We start from the raw sequence: 23520 nt of genomic DNA on the forward strand, positions 1-23520 counted from the left end.
AACACTGTCTTACAATACATTAACACTATTTTCTGAACTCGGTAATCTGAAATTTATTTCACCTTCAAAGGTAACTTTTTTAAGGTGGAAATGGCCTTTTAAAAACCTAAGAACCGAAGTTAAGTACCTGGTTTTATCTGTGATATCCCCATCTACCTCAATACACAAGCTATGTTATCTTCTCATCAGTAAAAAAAACAGAAAAATGTAGTCCAACTTGTTAGCTGATGCACCCAAAAGAAATTCATACAAGCTATACACGAGCATGTTCTGGGGACAGAATAACTGGCTGCATTCTGAAGGGAAACGGGTGACCTGGCCCACCTCTACCGCTGATGGAAAGCATCTTACATTACGTTTTTAGGGACCCAAGGGTGGAAAGTATATAATTGTTTTTTTCAGAAACAAAACTAAAATGATGAGACTGGATAGCCTACAGTGTGAGAAGATGCTACCAGAGGTATCGCTTTGTCTTCTGGGAAGGACCGTAACAGGGCATGGTGCTAGACCACAGATGTTCGGTTTAACAGTTCACAGTTGAGGATGGCAGGTAGTCTCAGAAAATTGAAAAATGCCTGTGCTGAGCCAGTTACCAGTAAGATTCCACCTACATATGCACTAATTAAATACCTGCCTACACACAGAGCCTCGGCGACCTGTGTGTGACGACCATAAGAGAATGGTCTTGCTTGCCTAGGACTGCGTGTGGGTGTTGAACGTGGTACTTTACATATATGAGGTGCAAGCTTGTAATGCAAAGATGACTCATGGGTTTCAGAATGTGTAATTCTGGAGGACAATCTAATTTATGCCACCACGGGCACTCACAGCAAAACTAGCCTTACCGTTTACTCGACTGTTTGGCTTAACAGGAAATTCATAAATTTGTCTGGTTTAAATCCCAGCTACTCAGATGCCCATCCAGCTTCCTGCCAATGCACCTGGGAGGCAGCAGATGATGGCCTAAGTACTTGGGCTCCTGACTTTGGCCTGGCCCAGCCCCAGCCATGGAAGCCCTTTGGAGAGCAATCCATCGGATGGAAGATCTTTCTGTCTCGCCCTTTATCACTATGAGAATTTTTTAAAAGATTTATTTAAAAGACAGATTTGGAGAGACAGTGACAGAGAGCTCTTCTATCCACTGGTTTGCTCCTCAAATGGCCGCAGAAAACCAGGAGCCTGGAACTTCATTTGGGTCTCTCACGGGGAATGCAGGGGCCCGAGTACTTGGCCCACCTTCCACTGCTTTCCTAGGTACATTAGCAGGAAGCCAGATCAGAAGTAGAGCAGTCAGAACTTGAAAAAGTATGCATACAGGATGCCAGCATTGCAGGTGCTGGCTCAGTCCACTGTACCACACCAGCCCTGAGAAAAAAATTCTTGATTTTGTGCTTCTTAATACTTAAGGCACCACTATCTTGAGCCAGTGTTATATATTTAATCTGTATTTTGCAACACTGTCTTAATGGCAATGTTCAATTGATGACATTTTTCTAAGATTGTTAAGAAACAAGTTGATTCTTTGGGAAGGCACAATGAAAAACTTAAATAGAAGAGAACTGTAAAGTAAAAAAAATCAAATGGAGCATTCTGGAGCTTAAAACTGTAAGTCAAAAGCTTTATGCACAATTAAGTTTTTAATTGTAACTTTGATATGCTGATTATGAAATTTTATTAATTTTCCTGCAAAAAAATAAACACACCTTGAAGGTGATTTTTTTTCATTTTTATAGGTCAGTAGAAACAGAAGCCTAAGATTGTAAAAGATTAACCATTGCTTACTCAGAAGGTAAGAAACTCCTAACACCAGCACTTGGGCTTTTGATCACATCTATGCAAAACAAAAATCACCAGACAGGGTTACTTTGAAAGTCGTTAACAGCAGTTTTTGAGATGAATTCATATTTCCAATAAAAACAAATGTCAGAACATTGGATCATTCTTTTGTTAACTCTGGAGGTCCACTTGAGCAGCTCATTTATGAGAACACCCACTGATAATAACAAATCAGCTTGGATTCCCTCAACCACCACCCATGCACAGCTGGACCAGGAGGTGACTTTGAGTTAAATATCAACTACCATATTTGGTCACATCTTTCAAGCTGTTATAAACACAAAATGTTTGCTCAATTCTAACTTCAGCTATTTACTGATTGAATTTATTTTCTAAAACGACAAAAAAAAAAAAAACAAAAAAAAAAAAACAAAAAAAACAACCACCCCAAAGACCTCCTGGTTTCATTAGGTTAACACCAAGGTTAATGCCTTGGGTGGTTCTCTTTTGAAGCCTCAATGCAATGTCAAGTGCAGTCATAAGTGAAATGGGTGTGGTATCAGTAATGCTTAAGTATCTGAGTAGCCAAGTGAGTGGAGCACATGTTAGGCAGTTCCCTGCACATTTTTTTTTTTTTTTTAAGATTTATTTGAAAGGCAGAGTTACAGGGCGGGGAGAATGTCTTCCTTCTACCCACTGGTTCATTCCCTAGATGGCCACAATGGCCAGAGCTGCACCGATCTGAAGCCAGGAGCCCGGAGCCTCCTATGGGTCTCCCACGAAGGTTTTGTGCCATCTTCCACTGCTTTCCCAAGCCATAGCAGAGAGCTGGATCAGAAAAGGGGCGTCTGGGACTTGAACCGGGGCCAATATGGGATGCCAACACTGCAGGCGGTGGCCTTACCTGCTATGCCACAGCGCCGGCCCCACACTTTTATTTATTAAACCTTAAATACTAGTGGCCTACTCTTAACTGTGAAGGCCCACTAGGTACTAGTAGCCTGATGATCACCAACCCTAAAGCTTTCACTCAAGCAAGGACACAGGAAAAGGCAAACTGCTTCTCAAGGATGCATTTGTTTAAAATTATTTATTTACTTATATTTACTTGAAAGGCAGAAGCAGAACAAAAAGAGTCAGAGAATCTTTTGCCTGCTGGAGGCTGGGCCAGACCAGGTCAGAAGTCCAGAACTCAATCCAGTCTCCCACATGGGTGACACAGACCCAAGTACTTGTGGCCATCACCTGCTGCCTTCTAGGGTGCACATTACGAGGAAGCTGGAATCAAGAGCAGAGCAACTCCACTCTGGTCTCCCGCATGGGTGGCAGAGACCCAAGCACTTGGGCCATCTTCCACTGCCTTCCCAGGAGCGTTCGCAGGAAGCTGGAAGGGAAATGGAGTAACCAGGACTCAAACTGGCATTCCAGTATGGGATGCTGGTGTTGCAAGCAGGTGAACCTACTGCACCACAATGCCAGCCCTTCACATGGCATCTTACCAGCATGCCAAATGCCTACCCCAAAGGGGACATATTAAAAAAATAAAAGGACAGCACAGGGTGAAAGGCACCACACTGTGGCCTTCCATCAGATCTCGTGTCTTCCTCTCTTTCTGTGTTAGCTTAGCCCTGGCTCATTTCTTTTGCATCCTACTTCCCACACGTGCTTGCTTTCACCTGTCAAGTGCCCACTACCCTAACACCTGCATGCTACAAGAATGCACCTGCACATCAGCTCCATATCCATCCCAATTCTGTAACATACATTTGTGGTCTGTATGAGTGGCTTCAGAAACCATCTGAACTGGGCCTTGGGCTCCTGCAGGGCACACAGGGATCACATACTCTTCTGTGGCCTTCACCCCTACCCCGGCACCTAGCACAGCGTTTGAAACTCTTTACTGAAGATTAATCTACAAAACTTGGACACTAAAACTTTGTTGCAAGGTTTTTGCTGGTTGTTCACCACAAGGTTAGCTCAATTTCACATAATTAGCCTATAGTACTGAAGCCACGCCATATTTATACAAATGTGACCTATTATCAATGTTAAATACTAATGCTCCTCCTTCCATTTATTAATTTAGGTGGTCAGAAACGGTGCTTTTAAAATGACATAAAAACTTTCCCTGAGAACATGAACTAATAACCTCTCTGACAGACCAGTGTCACTGAGCACTCGCTGGAAATGAAGGCAGCTGACAATAACATTAGTCATCATTTAAGACTTGAGCTCCTGGCCCCTCACACCCAAGCCCAGCCAAAATGATCAGATAAGGGAGGCAGAATAGGCTAATGTCACCCACTGTGGAAAGTACTGTGCAGAAAGTGCTATTGACATAAATGTGTGAGGCACAGAAAATCTTTATTGCCACAGGAAGCAAGTGCACTCGTCCCACCTCACCAACAACTTTAAGAGTCACAAAAATGCAGACTTCACACAATAAAGTATAACACAGATCTGGGGAGAAATGGTCCCTTGGACTATATTGGCTGTAATACTGAGGTAACCAATTGACCTTGTTCAGTGAAAATACCTCTAACACAATGAAAAAAATCAACTAGTTATAACATCCAATTCATATATACAATTCAAATAAAAATATATATTATTTGCTTTAATGTATAGCAAGTTTAATACATTAGTGTTTATAAAATAAAAACTGTATTCTACTGAAATTCTTCTTGTGCTTCTTCCTTATCACTTAGCATGAAAGACGAGAAAAGTATGATACTTAAGGAAACCTATTCATGGATTTAAAGATGCAGTTTGTGGGTCCATAAAAGATGGATAAATATTAGTTGGAAGACAACTGCATCTTTAAAAATTGTTACTTATTAAAACCTACAAACTTGAACTGTAAGACACAATTAAAAAAAAAACCCACAAAATTTCTCAAAATAGATTAGAATACAGGAAACGTTTCATGAAACTACTGAGATACTAACCAGTGCTATGGCTAATATTAAAAACTGAACATTCTATTTAAATCGTACTCATACTATTTCTACACACAGTGAACAATACAACCACAATAATCAACCTCAAGCTAGCAACAAAGTTGCAAGGTCCATAAGAAGCTTCTTTAGTGGGCAGAACACTATGGTACAATAAAACATTTAGGAAGGGAAAAAGCCTTTTAATAGTATAAAAGTTGTTCACTGGTGTTTCTACTGTAAAAGCTCTCCTGCAAATCAAAAACGAAAAAGCAATTATGTATGTGACAGTGATCAGAGACTACAGTGCAGACAAGTCCTCTAAAATTTGGCTGACGAATTTTAGTATAACAGATTATGACTTAATTTTTTTTACACAGTTATGATCTAAAGCAGAACTGGAAACAAAACAACACATACATCATGTCAATGTACTCTTCTTGGCAATCTCTGGGTTTAGGTAATCTGTAGGAAGTTAAGTAAAGCTGTCAAATGTCTTCTCCTAAATCAGCAGAAAGAATGTCTATTGGCAGATGTATTTTTTTTCCCACTATGGATTCCAATGTGCAATTCCCAAAAGGACACAAGTACATTATTAACATTAAGTACACCCCCACATATGCACACAGTCCATTAATTAAATAGGGGGAATTAAAACATACCTTCAAGTTAAAATGAATTTTAAGGAGAAACTGCATTCACAAATCTGAAAGGTGTATCAAAATGAAATTGTAAAATAAATAATGAGTATGTGTGTCCACTAAACCTCATAGAAACATGTCAGCAAATGTGGGTGCCATGACTGCCCACACTTGTGATGGCTGCAGGGGAAAATATTCCCCAGTGAGAAGCATCTAACCTCTCAGACTCCTGAATACAGACAAGAATTCCTGGACATAGTATGGTACTTAATTTATTACAGCCTTCGTTAATAGCCACCACATTTATCACATGTGGGGATAACCCCAGGTCTTCATCTGTTTAACACATTCTGAAACATCACTGTTGAAGTCCAGGCTTTACAGCTCCACTTGCTTAAGTTCTCTGTCCGAGTGATAACTGCTTCCTATTTTTGTCACACCTTAAGTAGTTATTATATAACACAATCTGGGTCAACTTAGTTAAAAGATATTTTCTTCTTCTTTGCTCATCTTTCTAACTTTTCTCCATGAGTTGTGCAAATATGCACTGATTAAACCAGTGAAAATGACATTATCAAATGAATGCTACACATTTCCTATTAGATCAGATCAGTTTTATCAAATATTAAATCCACAAAATTTTCCTTGGTTTGAATTGAGTATTTTTGCTTTCCATTTTTTCACAATCATTGCAACCTTACCAGTAACTACATCACCTAAACTTTCCTTTTTATGACTGTAAGATTCTAAACTTTGATGTGTAATAATATTTATGCTAAATACACTAAAAAGTACACAACAAGATTTCAAGTAAAATAAACTGCATCCACATCTATTGGACCAAAAAGGTCTTAACATCTAGATTTTACTTCTATAAATTACACAAATACATTGTACATTCTTAAATAACGAATGGCTACAATATTAATTTGTAAGCCTTTCCACATAAAACAACTTACACAGGAATGTGAATGAATCAATATTTCTGTTACAGATTGCGACACTCAATTCTCTCTTTTGTGGCTGTTGTTTAGTTTTCCACAACTACTGTATCACTCCTTATGCTTTGGCTATGAAATCTGTTTGAGTTGAATGAGGCAACATTGGTTATTAAGGCTTGTTTCTATGATGGAGCATTTTCCTTAAATTGATGCCATTTCCAGAGAACAGTGGGAGAATCACAGCTATCTTGAATCTTCAGGCTCTGTTTTGATGACTTTCTTTTCTAAGGTAAAAGCTGAGTGAGGATAGTCTTTTAAAATCCCAAGGCTCTCTGCATAAAAATAGAAACAAAGTATATAAATCAGTGGACTACAAAAATCAACGTTATAAAACAATCTCTCAAACTCCACAGGAAGTAACAGCAACTACCCATGATTCTGCAAATTCGTATAAAAATTTTTTATACAGTGGTGGTTAAGAACTTGGATTCTGGACTTAAATTCCAACTCTGCTGATTACTAGGATGTATGTATCTCTGAGCAAGTTACACACCTTTCTAAACCTTAAGAGTCTTCATCTATAAAATGGGGATAGTATATACATAAAGAGACACAACAGTTCAATTACAGAGTGCATATAAAACATTGTGCATACAGAACACGCAGTTTTATTAAATGCTTGGCCCAACATGATAAAGATATAAACTAATCACTCATCTCCAGCTGTTTTATTTGGTTAAAATATTTACTATCAACAAAGAAATGAGACAGAAAAACATGTTCAATGATTTTACAAGTTGTAACCACTACATACTAAGGTAGCAGAAACAGATATAAAGGAATGATGATGCTTCTTTAATACAAAATCATTCAATGGAGTTAAATACGTGTAGTTATCTCAACCTCATCCAAACACTACAGAACAATAAAATGTTCTCTTTATGTAGAGTGCTGGCACTGGGAGCTAGACACACATATGCACATACAAACAAGTATACAGATCCACATCCATACCTTGAAAGGTAACCAGACTACTAGTTTATTAAAATGAAGTAGCTAAATTTACGAACATACCCTCTCTACACAGAAGGAGATTTTAAGATCTGCGTAAGAGTAATAAAAACAATAGTTATCACTTACTGAACTCATGTCAGCCATACAATTCATATATATTATCTTATTTAATTTTCATAACTACTTGATGTAGTAGAAATTATTTCTATTGCCCAGATGAAGTAACTGAGGGGCAGAGCAATTATGTAACTCAGAAAGGGTTACTCAAATGTCGGTACTGAGACCTGGACCCAAGTCTGGTCTATACTGAACTGGTATTATTTCTACTACAAAACAGGAGAGAAAGAAAAAGTTTTTTTTTTTTTTTTTTTTTTAAAGACATTCCCTTATTCTGTCCTACTTAAAACCATAGCTGAACTGCAAGAGAGATACAAAGTGTGTTCCCACGGTAAGACACAAATGACCGATATAACTGGTTTTATACATGTTTATATGCAGTCTTCAAAGGAATATAGATTGGCAGTAAGTGTCTTAACTTTGTCTTTTAAGAACTTTAAAGAATAGTTCAATTTTTCATGTTGTAAAAAATACAACACCAGGATGTGACTGTTTTATGATAATTTTAATTCCTCAATTGCTGACATTCTTAAAGTGGCTCAACATTTCAGGCATGGAAAGCCAAGACACTGTGGCAAAAAATGGCCTAAATAAAAGATCTCTTTGAGTGAGATCCCAGTGGAAAGAAAGGACCATCAAAGAAGGAGGTACCTTACTCGGAAGGGAAGAGAGAACTTCTACTTTGATTATGGCCTTATCTAAATAATGTCAGAGTTTGTGGACTTAAGAGGCTTCCATAGCCTTAGCAGCTCATGACAAGAGCCTCAGGTGATCACTGATGTCATAAATAAGAGTGTCAATTGTTAAATCAACAATGGGAGTCACTGTGCACTTGCTCCCTATGTAGGACCTCTGTCCTTAATGACTTGTACTATGAGAATTAACAGTAAAACTTGTCTTCAAACAGTACATTATACTTTGTGTGTGTGGGTGAAAACTGTTGAAATCTTTACTTAGTATAGCGTTTATTTTCTGTATATAAAAATTAAAAATGAAGCTTAATGAAGAATGGGATGGGAGAGCGAGTAGGAGGTGGGACGGGAGTGGGTGGGAGGGTGGGTATGGGGGAAGAACCGCTATATTCCAAAAGCTGTACATATGAAATTTATATTTATTAAATAAAAGCTTTCTTAAAAAAATAAAGTGGCTCAAATTAAGTATTTCAATAGCACAACAGTGTCACAGAACAAAGTATTTAGTACTCTGGCCTTCTGGGCATCAACTATTAGGAGTATAACTGAAATTGGAAGACATAAACTCTCTTGATAACCTTTTGCCTATAAACACGTAAGGTGACAATATAAAAGTTAAACCTTTAATGCTGTAAAACTACTTTTCCCACTTATAATACAAATCTAGAGTCACTAATCTGGCTTTAGTTTCCTCAACTAGAAAAAATCCAGTGATTTTGATTGATTCCTAAAGTTACTTAAATTCAAAGACTGAATGATACTAAGTTCTTTCAAATGGTGCTAGTGTCTAGTACTTTTTCTAACTCACTTTATTTGGGTTAAAAAATATGTAAATATCTATAAAGAAATGATTACCCTTCTACAGAGTTCAGTTTATTTCTGAAATACGAGTATTATCTCCAAAGTGCATCTACATGAAGTTTAGATTTTGATCCACAAAGTTTTCCTAACAGCAGAGTAAGCAGAGTTCATCAGTTTCACACTGTTATTCCAGGAAAGGGCAAAGCAGCCAAACTCAAACCAGTCTCTTACCCAGATTAACCTTTGTATGAAAGTTACATAAAATGTACATGTAGCAGCTAGCCGTAATAGTCACAAGCATGATGAGTGTTTTCTATGATTCTTTATAGAGTATCTACACTCTCAAAAAGACTGGCTGATACTATGGCAATCTATAATTTGCAAGGGGAGAAGAACTGACCAGCAGCACTCTTAGTAATGACACTGTTGTTTTTTCACCCGTGTGGCAGCCAAGGGGAGAACAGAATTTAAAGATGTCTGTTTTCAGGTGCTATTCTCTGATCATAAACCACATTCTCACCTGATGACTGGGACTTTGCCTCACTGGAGTAAAGTCTACTCAGCTCCCCATCCACCACAAAATGATGGGGTTGTCTGTTCTGTAAATTAGGCATTCGGAGATTCAAAGGTCTCTCTCCTAATGAAAAGAAAAACAAGATTAAAAACATACCATAGTGGGGCCAGCGCTGTGGCGCAGCAGGATAAAGCCCTGGCCTGAAGCGTTGGCATACCATATGGGTGCCGGTTCTAGTCCTGGCTACTCCACTTCCGATCCAGCTCTCTGTTACGGCCTGGGATAGCAGTAGAAGATGGCCCAAGTCCTTGGCGCCTTGCACCGGCATGGGAGACCCGGAAGAAGCTCCTGGCTCCTGGCTTCAGATCAGCTTAGCTCCGGCCGTTGCGGCCATCTGGGGAGTGAACCAGCGGATAGAAGACCTTTCTATCTCTACCTCTCTCTCTAACTTTTTCAAATAAATAAAATAAATCTAAAATAAAAAATACCATAGTTTTCTTTAAATATAAATTCTCAGGATAGGCATTTGGTATTGTGGTTAGGGGACCCCTGGGGGCGCCTATATCTTTGGGTCCCAGCTCTGCTCCTGGTTGCGGGTTCCTGCTAACATGCACGGCGGGAGGCAGCAGGTAGTGCTTATGTGGGAGACCTGCATGGAGTTTCCAGCTCCTGGCTTTGGCCTGACTCAGACCTGGCTGTAGTGGGCATTTGTGAACTCTCTTTCTGCCTTTCAAATAAATAACAAAAATAAAGTTTAATACTACAAAAACAAAACAGTAAGTTTTCACAAGTTGCTGGAATGCTCCTTAGGAAGAGTGAGGAAAGTCAATGGGCACTCAAGAACGTAAATAATAGTTGGAAAAATACTTAAAATAATAATTTGGGAGGAAAATGCCAAGTTATCTCATCCTAGTCCCAAGGATAAAATTTTGCCGGGGCATTTTTTTTTTTAAGATTTATTTATCTATTTGAGAGGCAGCACTACAAAGAGAGGGAGAGGCAAAGAGAGGTGTTCTATCCACTCATATTTGGTGGTTTACACCCCACCAAAAGGCTGCAATAGCTAGATCTGGGCCCCTTTGAAGACAGGATCCAGGAGCTTCCTCTAGGTCTCCCATGTGGGTACAGGGGCCCAAGCACTTGGGTCATCTTCTACTGCTTTCCCAGGCCATAGCAGAGAGCTGGATCAGAAGTGGCACAGTCAGGACATGAACCGATGCCCATATGGGATGTCAGCACCACAGGCAGAGCTTTAATCCGCTACACCACAGTGCTGGCCCCTTTCCAGGACGTATTTTAAGAGCTAAACACAAATTAAACATAAAACTGAAGATCCCAACATGCATGTGCATTTCAGAAAATGAACTATTTTGTAAGACATTCTTACACTAGTACAACCATTTTACCAGGAAGTCATGTAATTAACCAAAGAACTATAAATATTAAGAGAGTGAAATTGGTTCAAACCAGTTACAGATGAAAAGGCATAAAAACTATACCAAAATTCATGAAAAAACAATTAATACAGAAAAAATGCTTTATATGTTAAATCATATTCTATCATAACCTAAATCCATCACATTAGCAAACTGCCCCCTGTACTTCATTATCTTGGTGTCACAAATCAGAGTCATCATATCTTTCATATTTGCCTCTGCTCTGTATTCACTAAGTCTTAATAAGAACTACTGGAGAAATTAAAGAAGACCTCACCTAAAACGTTTCTCTAGTATTTTTTTCTTCTACAGCACTCTGATTTGGTGGCGTTTATAATATTTGGTTCCATAGCTGCACAATGTTTCTTAAGATAGTATTCTTACTTAGAAATAATTTTATTTTTTGAAGAACAGTAATAAGTCTTTTAAAAAGTATTAATAATATTTTAAATGTACTACAAAATTACTATTTTTCTTCAAACACTAGTATCTGAAACTAAGCAATATTTTTATGTACTTATATACTGTATAACTCCTGCCATTGGAATGTAAGCTCTCAGTGAGCAAAGACTTGTCTCTTTTCTGCTGCCACTTCAATGCCTACAAATATGCCTGACACATAGGAAATATTAAAAAAAGTTAAAATCATGAATAACAATGATGGGATTTTTCTTCAGGTGAGGGCATGAAAACAAATAATATTCAGAATGGCAAACATACTCACATAGCTTTCTAAACCTAAGAGCTGTACTCTGTCATAAGACTTTTTTTTTTTTAAAGATTTATTTATTTGAGAGGCAGAGTTACAGACAGAGAGAAGGATAGACAGAGAGAGAGGTCTTTTATCCACTGGTTCACCCCCTCAGTGGCTGAAACAGCTGGAGTTGGGCCAATCTGAAACCAGGAGCCAGGAGCTTCCTCTGGGTCCCCCATGCAGGTGCCCAGGCACCTGGTCTATCTTCCACTACTTTCCCAGGCCATCAGCAGGGAGCTGGATTGGAAGCGGAGCAGCTGGGAATGAACCAGCACCCATATGTGATGCCAGCAACATAGACAGAGGCTTAAACTACTTAGCCACAGCACTGGTCTTTGTCATAAGACTTTACAAGCAATTACCATATTCTCTTAAGACACAAATGCTGGGACCACAGCATTGTGGTACAGCACGTTAAGCTGCTGCCTGTGACGCCAGAATCGCATATGAACCCCAGTTCAAGTCACGGCTCCTCCACTTTGGATTCAGCTTCCTGATGATGCACCTGGTAAGGCAGCAGAAGATGGCCCAAGTGTGTGGGCCCATTCCCATGTGGGAGACCCGGATAAAGTTCTGGATTCCTGGTTTCCATCTGACCAAGCCCTGGCTGTTGCAACCACTAGGGGCATGAACGAGCAGAGGAAAGTTTTCTCTGTCTCCCTCCCTCTCAGTAATGCTGCCTCTCAAATCAATCAATCAATCATTTTTAAAGAAACAAATGTTGTAAGTCTTAAAAAATATGAAGTTTTGATCTTTTAAAAAGGGAGAAACATCTCTGATAGAATCTGTATCTTTAGGAAGAATGATCTATATAGGAATAATAAAGTAAAAACACTCAGAAATTAAAATTTATAGGATAAATATCTTCATTCTTAGAAAGGGGGACAAAAATTAATTTTGATAGAAAAATCTAGAAAATAGTCTCTACAAAATATCAAGATTTAAAATCAGCAATTTTTTTCAGTGTCTCTTTACAGTACAATGGTGATGGCTCAAAAGATATAGGTCATTCTATTTTATGTAATGTTTGCTTATTTTCAGCTATTTAAAAGGGAGAGAGAGAGAAGTGTTATCTGCTGTCTCACTCCCCAAATGCAGACAATAACAGGGGGTATGCCAGGTCAAAGTCTGGTACCCATTCCATCCAGGTCTTCCATGTGGGTGGCAGGGTCCCAAGCACTTCAGCCATCATCCTATGACTTCCAAGAAGCATTAGCAAGAAGCTAGGTTGGAAGTGGAGCTACAGAATTCTATCCTAGGCACTCATATGAGAAGCAGGCGTCCCAAGCAGTGGCTTAACCTGTCACGCCACAGCGCCTGTCCAACATGGGTCATCCTAAGGACACACCTTGTCCGTCTGAGTTATCAGAAGTCAAGCCGTTTGGGCTGTGCTCTTCTGAGCTCTGCCTGTAGAGTCCTGCCGACAGTCTTCTCTCGCCATGCGGCAGTCTGTCGTAGCCAGCCTGGGTGCAAAGGAACTCCATCTGCTTTGCCATCACCTTTTCAGGCTGCTAGTAAGTAAAGCAAAAATAAAATCAGTCACTAAAATATTCTAGATTTTCTAATGGCTTAAAGATGCCAATTTCAGACTCCAGCAAATATATTTAGCATTCATTAAAATTAGTTCACACTTCATGTGGTATATACATCCCATAAATATGCATAGATGTCTATATCATCATGTTAAAACATAAAATGCTGGATTCCCTTCTCAACCCTATAAAGGGAATTCTATCTCAATTCTAAAGCAAAATAACTTTAGTTTTGTTTTACAAGGTACTGGGTCCTTCAAAGGATTTTTTAAAAAAAGAAACCTAAGATAAACAGCAACATCTGCCATAGACTGCTTCTAATAGGGTGAAATCTTGGCATTTTTATTTTAGGATCTGGCACTACACAGACTCTGACATGACAGTGTGTTTTGGGGAAAAAAGGTGTAAAACGGTTGTCTACAAGAACAAGACAAACACTTCTCCCACTAAAATTAAACAATGCAAATTATGCAGGCAAACGTCAATGCCAACAAGGACCTCGCCTCATCATAGGATGAAACTGCAGGATTTCCCAACCAATCATAGAAAGACATGTTTTAAAATACAAAATTAGTTAGCTGACATATAAATTTATCTCTGCATGAGTTTTATATATTCCTTATTACGCACTGCTCCAAATTACTTGCATGTGACATTCAAAGCAGTGTATTGGAGATATTTTCCCAAGAATTTAATGCACAGATATGTGCACAGGTTAGAAGTTAATGCCACATCACATGCGAGAGCAGTACAAGAACAGAAACTGCTACATACAATTGCTTACAAAACATCCTGATTTATAGTGTTAAAATCAATCAGTAAAATATGTTAATTCACAGATTAAATAGGATATTTTGATGCCATTTTCCTAAATGTACATAAACCAGATCAAAGAGATCATAACTTCATTTCATCTCAACTTGATACTAATTAAATGACAATATTTCAATATGCATTCTCAAGGAGAAATATATTTTTCATACTCTTAACATGAAAAAACAAAACTTGGTGGTCTTAAATGTGACGAAATACAATCACTCAGAAGCAGCACTATCAATCTTTTAGTGCTTCCTAAAAGACGCTTGCAGAAATGACTTTTCTAAATGTTGTTTCTGTGTGCAAACACACTCTCATCAAAAGCACCTGAAGTGGCAGCCTTACCAATTTTTTCCAATATGTCTGAATTTAAATGACTTAATAATTACAATGTTGATTATTAGTATTTTATTGAAAATCCGTACAATTTTTGAAAACAACTATTGAAAACCAGTACAGTCAACATGTCTGTAATGAATCAAAATTTTTTTCCCTGAGGTTTCTTGAGAATCTATCTCATTTTCTATAAAACTAGAAAGAATAAATAAGTAGCTCCCTATGAAATTCTGTTCATACACCAAAAAACAACCAAGTGGTTATGATTAAGTTGTTGATATGGCTGTGGACCAGATATTTTAAAAACCAGAATAAATTCAGTCCTCGGATACCTAAAACTAGTTGAAGCAGATATTTTTAAATTTAATCTATAAATGATACTATGAAATAGGAATCTGTAGTTTGTTACCTGTGAACTAAGAGCTGCAAGTTCTTCACTCTTAGCTCTAGCCTGCTGGAAGAGTGTCTGCACAGAATCCTGAAAATCTGGAAACCCATCCTGTGGGTCAAAGAATAAATTATATAGAGTTTGTAAAAATAAAATACCATATTACTCCAAACTCAGAAGATAAAGCAAGAAAACCACCTCAATACCACTATCTAATCAGTTAATATTTAATGTACAATATTTCATTCCTGTATTTTACGGTACAAATGCTTTATTTCCCTTTTCTTCTTTTTCAATTGTTTTAGAGGCAGAGAGAGAAAGAAAGCTCCTATTTGCTAGGCAGGCCGAACCAGAGCTGAGAACTCAATTCAATTCTCCCACGTGAGTGGCACAAACCCAGCTACAGGAGCCATCACCTGTCTGCATCAGCTGGAAGCTGGGATTGGGAGCTGGAGCTGGGACTCAGCTGAACCCACAGAGACTCAAACTCAGGTACTTCGCTATGGGACTATACTTATGCTCCAATTCTACCGCTTACTACTTACGTGACAGCGCATGAGAAGCTACATTTTTCTGAACTCAGGTTCCTCTAAAAAAATAAGGATAGAGGCCAGTGCTGTGGCATGGCGGGTAAAGCCACTGCCTGAAAGACAGCATCCCACATGGGTGCCGATTCGTGTCCCGGCTGCACCACTTCTGATCCAGGTCTCTGCTGCGGCCTAGGAGGGCAGTGGAGGATGGGCCAAGTCCCGCATGGGAGACCTGGAAGAAGCTCCTGGCTCCTGGCTTCAGATCGGCGCAGCTCTGGCCATTGCAGCCAATTAGGGAGTGAACCAGCAGATGAAGACCTCTCTCTCTCTCTCTCTCCTCTCTCTCTCCCCCTCTCCCTCTCTCCGCCTCTCCTTTTCTCTGTGTAACTGACTTTCAAATAAATAAATAAATAAATTTTTAAAGAAAAATGATAAGAGAATCTACCTAATTAGGATTGTGGTGAGGACTGAATGAGATAAAGCTAAAGAGACAATGCCTTTAGGATGTTGTAACTGATAAATAAATATAGCAACACATATATACTAAAATCTTATATTAAATAGGGCCTATCTGTGGGTACTATATTCCTGGACAACACTCAAATTATTTTTATTTATTATTATTATACATTAATATATTAATTATTTAATATATTATTCTATATTATTTATATTATTTATATATGTGTGCTAATCCACATAATACCTTTTGCCTATTTATTTCTCCACATGAACCTTATAACTACAAATCATCACAACAGCATGGTTGAAGTAACTCTGGTGAGAGCTATAAAAGACTCCTCAGAAAAACTGTCATTAATAAATTCACTCCCATTCATTTACTCCCTTATTTGATAAGCTATGTAACTGTAGCAAAGGATGAATCATTACAAACCGAAGTTCCTACACTAATAAAGCAGAAAAAGATACAATAACAAGTATTTTACCCTATTTGAGATATAAAATAGTGGCCCCCAAATTTTTCACTATCAGGGTCTTTTAAAAAAAGTATTTCTCTACTATAGATCCCACCCATTCAAATAGTTCATCAGCTATAATGAGCTTGTTATTTTAAAAATTCAGACACAATATAATTAAAGTCAAGTGCAAGTAAATTTGACATCTTCAGATAGCCTCATGTAGCTTTTTGGTGGGTATGTAACCAGCACTGTTAAAACACTGAAAAGAGGCACCTTTTTAGATCGCAGTATTGGCTTCTAGAACACAGAACATAATCAGGTGAGCTAGAATGAACTATCCAAATGCATATAGTCTAAGTGAAAAGCGCACTTTTTCTTTTCCATTCTATTTTTTTTTCTAAGAATTCATTTAGACCTAAACCCAACTTTCTCTTTGGCAAGTTCTCCTTCAAATTCTAAAGTTCTTGTGAATAAACTAGCAGCAGATTTAGAACAACATCAGTAAAAGCAGCTATCACTTTTCAGGAAACTCTAAAGTACTAGCTTATTTGTTTTTTTTTTTTGTTTGTTCTTTTTTTTTTTTTTTAATTATTATTTGAAAAGCAGAGTCAGAGACAGAGAGTGGGATCTTCCATCCACTGGTTCATTTTCCAAGTGGCAACCTGAAGCTAGGAGCTTCACCTGGGTCTCTCACATTGGTGCAGGGGCCCAAGCACTTGGGCCATCTTCTGCTGCTTTCCCAGACACATTAGCTGAGAGCTGGATTGAAAGTGGAGCAGTGGGGACTTGGAACCAGCACCCATATGGGATGCCAGCACTGCAGGTGGCAGCTTTACCCGCTATGCCACAGTGCTGGCCCCAAGGTACTAGCTTCTACGTTCTGCATTTTACATACCTTATCCCATTTAATCTTTCCTATGAACAATGTTTCCTATGAACGGGTTTCCCTCATTTCACAGCTACAGAAGCTGGCTTAAAAGCCTGTGCTGAATCCCTTAAATCCTAGTTACTTATGAAGCTTATAACAATAAACAGGAGTTTCTCTCATAGCTGTTTCTCATAAGATGAACCAGCTTTAATGCTGCAGCATGCACTGAGTTCAAAACCCAGTTCTACTACTTATTTGCTAAGGTAAGAGGCAGAGTCTGTTTCCTTATCTGTAAAATGGAGATAACAATAGTACCTAGCTAACATATGGCATCATTTTAAGGAAGCAAAACTTTCATGAGAAATAGTTGGCACAGCATTTAACATACAGGAATGACGGAACAAATGGCTGTTACTGATACTCAGAGTTTACCCACAAAAGCCACCAGATTGAATCAGAGCAAAGCAGGCAGCATGCTCTCACTCACTCCATGGCAAAGGGCACCTTTTTAGGGATATTTACACAGCATGGACATTTTAGAGAATGCACAGGAACCGGACACCTAACACTAAGACCAGCAAGAGAATACTGAGCATGTTAGTGGGAAGTTGTCTTTGTGGGGAAAACAAAAACAAAAACAAAAACAAACAAACAAACAAACAAAAACAACAACCTGGAAATGCAGAAACACACGCTTCTTTATCACAGAGAGTCACGCTGACCTAACCGGTTCACACAGTGTACCCAAGTGGGGCAAGGCAATGGCCAACATCACTGTCGTGCCTTCTGCCCTGACAACCACCGTCCAGAGAGGGAGGCAGACAGGGCTCCAGGCTATAGCAGAGAGCATGATGACAGACAAGGCTTCCTGGAGGCATGATGCTCAGGCTGAGGCTTGAAGGGTGAGCCAGAGTTTTAGATTTTTTTTGTATCTTAAATGCAAAGAGAGAGGTCAGTGAAGGTTTTAGGGAGGAAACTGATTATATCTGTATTCAAATCTGAATGCAGTGCAGTGGGAAGGTGTGTGTAGTCTGTGTGTGTGTGTGTAGGATGGTGGTAGGGAGACTGGTTACAGAGCTATGGTGACAGCAGAGAATGGTGGCCTAACTCTTGGACAATGGCAGATGCAATAGAGAAATGCACAAATTCTGGAGATCAGGCAACTGGAGTTTGGTGGTGACATTCACTAATACAAGGAACTTGGAACCTGGAGGCTTAGGGAGGGATCAGAAAGTTGATAAATTCAGCTGGGGACATGTTGAGTTTCATCTGCTGATGAGACTCCAGTAAAAGCCAGGTAAGTTTAGTTCGAGGGCAAAATCCTGGCTGTGGACCCAGACTGGAAAGTCATCAGCTCATCAGTAGGCTCTGAGTGGAGTGTGCCCAGCCAAAATCCCCAGTATCTCAATGCTGTTTTTGAAGGAACTTGCAGAGGGAGAAAGGAGTAATCTAATCTTCTTACATTAGGAACCAAATGTGTGATCTCAGGTAAGAAAGTTAACCTCACTATTTCTAGTATTTCCCATTTTTAAATGGGGATCATGCCACCTGTTTAGGACATTTGTGGGGATTAAACGAAGTAATGCAAATGGTAAATCTTCCATACAAATACATGCTGGTACCACTGTCAGGATTATTTAATCATCAGAGCACTGAAAAGATGGAAGGGGGAACTCCAAACTCTTACACGAGAAAAGTTTTTAGAAACCAGATGCTGTTTCGTTGTTAATAAAGAGAAATAAGTTTTAAATAAGTGGTAAATAACAATATCCAAGTAATCAGTGATGTCTCTGCAAGTGAGTACATTAGTCACTCTGGTTTTCTCCTACAGTTTCTACAGTTCATCAGGACCAAACAGCTGTTACTGTATGAGATATAAAGTAGGTTCAAGGTATCCAAAAATAGGACTTGGCAATGAAAATGAGAACATTGCCATGAAACTGGTCTTTTTCACACTGAGTTGGTGCAGGCCTTTTATGCTAGGTCTCTAAAGCATGTTCCCCAGGCACCAGCTGTACCACGCTATGAGCAATTTATCTCCTTGTCGCACTTCTGCCTGCTGCCATTAATCACAGTGGTCCCTTGCTGATGAAACTGGGTCTGAACACCAAGAAAATAAAAGATGTAGAGCTGTTCCTGACCTAGTTATCCTCATCCCATTGGTCTCCACCCCGTCCTCCTCACTCTTCCTGTCAAACAGCAGCATGCAGCTTAAAGCCACGCTGCTCAGCTGTCTCTAAATGACTGGTCCCAGCAGATGTTCACAACCCCACAAGTGCATTTTCCTTTTCCTACTCGCACTTTCTGTATGAACAGCAGATTGTAATGCTTCTGGTTTTCTGATCCAGAGGGTCAGTCTACATCAAATTAGGGCAGCTTTTTTTTCCCCCAAGATGCTTAATAACAGTGTAGGTAGCGAGACAGAATCCCCTTCTCACCGCCCTCCCCCACCCCTCCCTGAACTGCTAGCAGACTTTCCTCTAAGTCCTTCTTCTTCAGGCTCCAGCTCTCCCACTTCCTAGGCTCCATTAACAAGCTTCACTTCTCTCATCCAGCTATCTCTAACTGCTTTGTTCCTCCAGCCCCCACAAGGTCAAGAATGCTCTCACCTCCTTCCCAACCCTGCCTGGTCTCCAGCAATTTCAGTGAATGAAGAAAACATACAGGTGAGCTACAAACAGCCCTGAGCCCAGCAGCTTTATAGATCCTTCCTCCTTTCTAAGAGGCTCCTTACAACCCTGGAGATAACAACAGTTTGTTCACAGGACTCAGCAGGTTCTCAATGAAAGACAAACGACGCCAACTCAACCTGCATTTAACTTAAATTTTAAAAAATGTAGAAGACTTCTTCGTCTCTTTGATTTTCACCTCCTTTAATTAAGCAGTTGTCAAACTATCTTAAATTGTTCTGTCATAGGTAGGGTATACATAAATCAAGCTAATTTTTCTTGATTCATTCCATTTACCTTCTCCCCAACTCTACATGTACAGATCAGGGAAATATTTAGCAACAAGAAGAGAGCTTATGGAGCTTCAATACAGCATTATTTTTATTAGGGTACCCTAAGGCATGGGTAATGGTAGGTAAGAAAAAGTTTTTCTCATGTGTCACATTATTTTGATCCCATTTCTATATAATCTACTGGATATTACATTTCTTTTCATTGTAAAAATTATCTTTTTAAGATTAAAAGAGTCCATAACTTGGCATGTATGCTTATTAGTTATTGTTAAGGATTCTGGAAAATTAAAAATGAAAAGGGAAGAGAAAAAACTGTCCCCTTACATGAAAGATCTCTGTGAGAACCCAGTGGAAAGAAGGGGCCATCAACGAAGGAGGTACTTTTCTCTGAAGAGAGGACAGAATTTCCACTTTGCTTGTGGCTTTGTCCAAATGCTGACAGAGTTTGTGGACTCAAAAGGTTTCCATGGCCTAGGCAGCTCATGTCCAGAGCCTCAAGTGGTCACTGATGTCATACATAAGAGTGTTAACTGAATTAACAACAGGAGTCACTGTGCAGTAAGTCCCCATGCAGGACCTCTGTCCTCAGTTAATTGTATTATGAGAGTTAACTGTAAAACTAGTTCTCTATGTGTGTGTGTGTTTATGAAAATTGTTGAAATCTTTACTTTGTATAGAGTTGGTCTTCTGTGTACAAAGTTAATTGAAAATGAATCTTAATGGAGAATGGGACTAGCAAGGGGAGAGGAAGGAAGAAGAGGGGTGGGAGTATGCATGGGAGGATGGGTATGGTGGGAAGAACAACTATATTCCTATAGTTGTACTCAAGAAATTTGTATTCCTTAAAAAATAAATAAAAAAAAATTATTTCCTTAACTTGGGCCTAGTAATTAAGAATCAGTTGTACTTCACAACATTTTAAGCTTATCTTTATATTCCTTTTTTTTAAGCAGAGAATAATAAGCTGACAATCCCAAAGGCAACACTACAAAATAAATGAAAAAGCATGCTCAAAGAATTCTAAAATCTTTCTACCTTATGAGTTCTTTTATGTGCAAACTGATCTACTTATTTTTCACTAAACATGCCTAATATTTTCTTACCTCTGTGGTTTACTCTTTTTTTATAAAGACTTATTTATTTTACTTGAAAGAGTTAGACAGAGGAGAGGCAGAGAGAGAGAGGTCTTCCATCCAACGGTTTACTCCCCAATTGGCCGCACTGGCTGGACCTGTGCCAATCTGAAGCCAGGAGCTTCTTCTGGATCTCCCACATGGGTGCAGGGGCCCGAGGGCTTGGGCCATCTTCTACTGCTATCCCAGGCCTTAGCAGAGAGCTGAATCAGAAGTGAAGCAGCTGGGACTCGAACTGGCGCCCATACTACTTGAGTCACCATCAGCTGCTTCCCAGCTGCACTAGAAGGGAGCTGGATCAGAAGTGGAGTAGTTGGGACTCAAACCGTAAACCTACACTTGCGGTGCAGGTATCCCAAGTAAGCAGCTTAACCCACTGAGCCATCCTGCTTGCTCCCCTACCCTTCTTTTAAAAGCCAGCTTAAATGTTACCTCCAAAAGAGGCTCCCCTAATTCCTTCTCATGCCAGAAGGTAGAGGTAAGTAAAATACTAACGCTTGGTGAAAAGCCCTAAGGGAATAGTAACCTTACAAACCAATACTAACTACCTCAAAACCAGCTTACAGAATCAGAAGAACAGCTCTACTATATCAAATCTCACTAAGAGGGTATTACAACAAATTCCAATACTGTTTATTTTTTGAAGGATTATACAACATACATGGGTACACACACACACACACACACCACGAGTCACACACATTGAAGAGATATTGAAGACTGACACACACAGGGCTTTTAGTTTAAAAACCAAGCAAAGGGGAAGGCACTGTGGCACCACCTGGGATGCCTGCATTCCACACTGGAGTGCCTGGAATCAAGTCCTAGCTACTCTGCTTTCCAACCAGCTTCCTGCTAATGCACCTGGGAGGCAACAGATGGTAGCCCAAGTAGTGGATTCTGGTCACCCACATGGGAGACTAGGTCGAGCCCCAGCTGTTGTGAGTACTTAGGGAACTGGATCAGCAAGTGGAAGATCTCTCTCTCTCTCTCTCTCTCTCTCTCTCTCTCTGTCATTCTGCCTTTCAAGTAATAAGTAAATCTTAAACCAACTAACAAAAACCAAGAAAAACAAAATTAAAAACAAACCAGTGACAACACAGAAGTGAGCCACTGTCTGAAATTCAAAGCTAGAGCTTACTTCTGAGAAACAAAATCAACAGGTTAGTGTCTACTAACCTACTAAGTATTTAAAGCTAGAGGCTGATTAGTCACTTCTCTTATTGAGAAAGAGTTAGAACTGTTATTCACAGGAAAAGGAAACACCACTTATCTTAATTCTGAATCCAGAATTGTTCAAGTGGCTTTGGTAAACAATAAACTAACTGAAGCCGACACGGTGGCATAGTGGGTTAAGCTGCCATCTGCAATCCTGGCATCCCATATGGGCATTGCTTTGAGTCCCAGCGCTCCACTTCTGATCCAGTTTCTTGCTAATGCACCCAGTAAAGCAGTGGAAGATGGCACAAGCACTTCAGTTCCTGTGCCCACGTGGGAGACCTAGAAGAAGCTCCTGGCTCCTGGCTTCAGCCTGGCTCAGCCTTGGCTATTGTGGCCATTTGAAGAGTGAACCAGCAGATGGAAGATCTCTGTCTCTCTCTAACTCTTCCTTTCAAGTAAATAAAAATAAATCTTAAAAAAAAAATAAACAATAGGCTGGCGCCGTGGCTCACTTGGCTAATCTTCCGCCTACAGTGCCGGCACCCTGGGTTCTAGTCCTGGTTGGGGCACTGGGTACTAGTCCTGGTTGCTCCTCTTCCAGTCCAGCTCTCTGCTGTGGCCAGGGAGGGCAGTGGAGGATGGCCCAAGTGCTTGCGTCCCTGCACCCGCATGGGAGACCGGGAGGAAGTACCTGGCTCCTGGCTTTGGATCGGTGCAGTGCCGGCCATGGCAGCCAATAGGGGAGTGAACCAATGGAAGGAAGACCTTTCTCTCTGTCTCTCTCTCTCACTGCTATAACTCTCTGTCTCTCTCTCTTTCACTAACTCTGCCTATCAAAAAATAAATAGACAATAAACTAATCATCTATAATTATAATTTAATGATTTCCTGTTGAATACAGGACTAGAAGGGCCATAACTAATATTATAAACCAGTGCCAGGGAAACTGTTTTCTGTCAAAGGCTATTTGAATATTTGTAACACCATTTACAGGCCATACAAAATTATCAACTTAAAAATTAACATTTATTAAATAAAAGTTTAAAATAATTAAAGTATTACTTCCATATACATACACTTAGTTTAATTTAATGATCGAAGTTTAGTGTTGTCCAGCACAATCTGCTTTAAGTTGAAATTAAATAACGGGATGTCCAACAGAGCATTGATCACCCCCCTCTGCCTAAGAGAAAAAGGAAGAAAGAAGCCTACAGAATAAAAAAGTACCCTATCTGAATTAAGGAACAGTGGT

General features: G+C 39.4%; 1 protein-coding gene across 2 annotated transcripts in view; it reads right to left on the reverse strand.

Moving 5' to 3' along the window:
• Window positions 1-4121: 4121 nt before the first annotated feature.
• NAB1 (NGFI-A binding protein 1) overlaps window positions 4122-23520 on the reverse strand; it is a 50546-nt gene continuing 31147 nt past the window's right edge. Inside the window, exons 5-8 of one of the 2 annotated variants that reach the window (XM_002712343.5) lie at window positions 14716-14805; window positions 12971-13133; window positions 9439-9555; window positions 4122-6626 (exon numbers count right to left, since the gene is read on the reverse strand). In XM_002712343.5, the coding sequence (XP_002712389.1) occupies window positions 6538-6626; window positions 9439-9555; window positions 12971-13133; window positions 14716-14805 (459 nt within the window). In that variant the 3' untranslated portion in view covers window positions 4122-6537. The remainder of the gene's footprint in view (window positions 6627-9438; window positions 9556-12970; window positions 13134-14715; window positions 14806-23520) is intronic. The other variant, XM_017342992.3, reaches the window with a different exon arrangement.

Source organism: Oryctolagus cuniculus, chromosome 3, assembly GCF_964237555.1.
Source record: "Oryctolagus cuniculus chromosome 3, mOryCun1.1, whole genome shotgun sequence".
Taxonomy (NCBI): domain Eukaryota; kingdom Metazoa; phylum Chordata; class Mammalia; order Lagomorpha; family Leporidae; genus Oryctolagus; species Oryctolagus cuniculus.